The sequence below is a fragment of the Eimeria mitis genome, genomic scaffold (assembly GCF_000499745.2).
Source record: "Eimeria mitis Houghton genomic scaffold, Emh_scaff2095, whole genome shotgun sequence".
Classification (NCBI taxonomy): domain Eukaryota; phylum Apicomplexa; class Conoidasida; order Eucoccidiorida; family Eimeriidae; genus Eimeria; species Eimeria mitis.
The window spans coordinates 4,502-7,001 of NW_013570419.1; the positions used below are offsets into that span (position 1 = coordinate 4,502).

Genomic DNA, 2,500 nt, shown 5'->3' on the forward strand with positions numbered 1-2,500 from the left:
CACACAAAAAAATACAAAAAAAAAAAGGGTTTAGGGTCTAGGGTTTAGGGTTTAGGGTTTAGGGTTTAGGCGGTGGGGGGAGGAGGAGGAGGAGCGAGGGAGAGGCAGACAAGGATAATTCATACCCTCATAACACAAACCCTAAACCCTAAACCCTAAACCCTAAACCCTAAACCCTGAAACATAAAACCTTAATGAATTCAATTAACATCTGTATTAGGGTTTAGGGTTTAGGGTTTAGGGTTTAGTTTAGAGAAAAACGCGAAGCTCCCCTGTTGCCTCTATCCAAATAGAAGTTTAGGGTTTAGGGTTTGTAGGGTTTTAAGGGTTTAGAGTATTTAGGGTTTAGAATTTTTAGGGTTTAGGGTNTTTAGGGTTTAGGGTTTAGGGTTTAGGGTTTAGGGTTTAGGGTTTATACCTCCATAACAACTGGCAAGAAAAGCTTAACAACTTTATCATCATCAGCTTTCGTCAATCTGTTGCTTTTTATTTCTCCTGGTTTAGCGTTGCAGCAGCAACGCACCTCTCTCTGCTGCTGCTGCTGCTGCTGCTGCTGCTGCTGCTGCAGCTGCTGCTGCTGCTGCTGCTGCAGCAGGGCGCAGCAGCCGTTGACATGCTTGCCGCATCCTGCTGCAGTGATGCTGTCTCCTAGTCTCTCTCTTTGTACTCTTTTTATAAATGAAAAAATAAAGGAGACAATAAAACTCGCTATGTGTACTGTCCCTCTATGTGTCTCCGTTTGTGGGTGCACCCACGGAGATATAGTTTTTATTAACACCTCCAGCAGCTCAAATGCTGTCTCCTCTCCTGCTGCTCCTGCTGCTGCTGCTGCTGCTGCTGCTGCTGGTGTTGGTGCTGGTGGTGGGGTTGGTGCTGCTGCTGATGATGCGGGAGACGGTGTGTCTGGTGATTCTGCTGCTGCTGCTGTTGCTGTTGCTGCTGCTGCTGCTGTTGTTGTTGTTGCTCTTTCTACTTTTGCTGCAGCTTCTGCAGCAGCTTTTGCAAGTGCTTCTGCTTCTGATAAATCCAATTTGCTGCTGCTGCTGCTGCTGCTGCTGCTGCTGCTGCTGCTGCTGCTGCTGGGTTCAAGCAGCAGCACGAGTATTTTGGCGATAAGTTTAGGTGTCTCCAGTCTCCGCAGCAGCAAAGGAGACAGTTCAGCAGCAACAGGTGCAGCAGTGTTTCGCATTTGCTGCTGTGCTGCAGCAGCAGTTCTGCTGCTGCAGTCGAATGTCTTCATCGCTAGCTGCAGCAGCAGCGGCAGCAACGGCCGCAGCAAGCAGCAGAGAGGTGACCCCACACACCACCCATATTTACATCCTCTCTTAAGGAGACAGAGAAAGACAGGGTCCCAGCCTATTTGTGTTGCTGCATCTATCTGTCTCCATTGCTGCAGCAGCAGCAGCTGCTGCTGCAGCAGCAAAGTATGAATCAAACGACCAGAAGCAAACAGCAGCAGCACACGCGGCAGCAGCACAGAGTATGTCTCCTGTCTTTGTATTTTTAACATCATCTGCTGCAGACACAAAGACAAAGACTGCTGCTGCTGCTGCTGCTGCTGCTGCAGTTGCTGCAGCAATGCTCTTTCATCTCCTGCGCCTTCTGCTGCTGCTACTGCTGCTGCAGTGTGCAGCAGCAACTGCTGCTGCTGCTGCTGCTGCTGCTGCTGCTGCTCTTCCTCATCCTCCCATAGAAAACGCGAAGACTCCACCAGACGCACAACAGCAGACAGCAGCAAACGCCGCGTGTTGCTGCTGGTTGCTGCAGCAGCACGATAACCTCTATTATACCGCTGCTGCAGCAGCAGCAGCAGCTGCTGCCACAGCCCCTCCTTTACTTGCTGCAGCAGCAAACCCACATCAGCCTTCTGCGGAATACCTCTTCGTCTCTCACTGCTGCTGTCGCTGCTGCTCTCGCTGCTGCTGCTGCTGCTGCTGCTGCTGCTGAGTTGCTGCTGCAGCTGCAGGTAAGAAGAACGAGAAGAAGCAGCAAGATAGTGAGGAGACACAAACCGACCCTGAAAGGTATCTAATGCAGCAGCAAAAGCATCGCAGACACGAGCAAACAAAGAAATACCTAAACCACCAAACTCCTCATCATCTTCTGCTGCTGCTGCTGCTGCTGCTGCTGCTGCTGCTGCTGCTGCTGCTTCTCCTGCTCCTGCTGCTGCTGCTGCAGCAGCAGCAGCATCTCCTTCGCCTGCATTCTCTGTTGACTGTCTCCACCCCTCACTTTCCCCTTCTAGGGGGCCCCCATGGGGGCCCCCCTGGGGGCCCCCCTGGGGGGCCCCCCCCCCTAGGGGCCCCTCCTGGGGGCCCCATAGTACCCTTTTTAAACCTAAGATGATGAGGAGATGATCGCGGGGGCTGAGGGCCTCAATGAGGGCTGTACCCTCAAAAGATTTTAATAAACTAAGCAGAGAAAGAAGGAGAGGTTTATTTTTTTTTAGGGTTTCGGGCTGCTGCAGCAGAGACAGTATACGCTGCTGCTGCTCCCGTGT

At 51.8% G+C, this 2,500-nt stretch overlaps 1 protein-coding gene across 1 annotated transcript in view; it reads right to left on the reverse strand.

The window, feature by feature from the left end:
• Window positions 1-2,500, reverse strand: part of EMH_0048540 (uncharacterized protein) — a gene marked incomplete at both ends in the record, with an annotated part of 7,417 nt that overhangs the window by 3,917 nt on the left and 1,000 nt on the right. Inside the window, one exon of the mRNA XM_013496416.1 lies at window positions 524-2,308. Within this exon, the coding sequence (XP_013351870.1) occupies window positions 524-2,308 (1,785 nt within the window). The remainder of the gene's footprint in view (window positions 1-523; window positions 2,309-2,500) is intronic.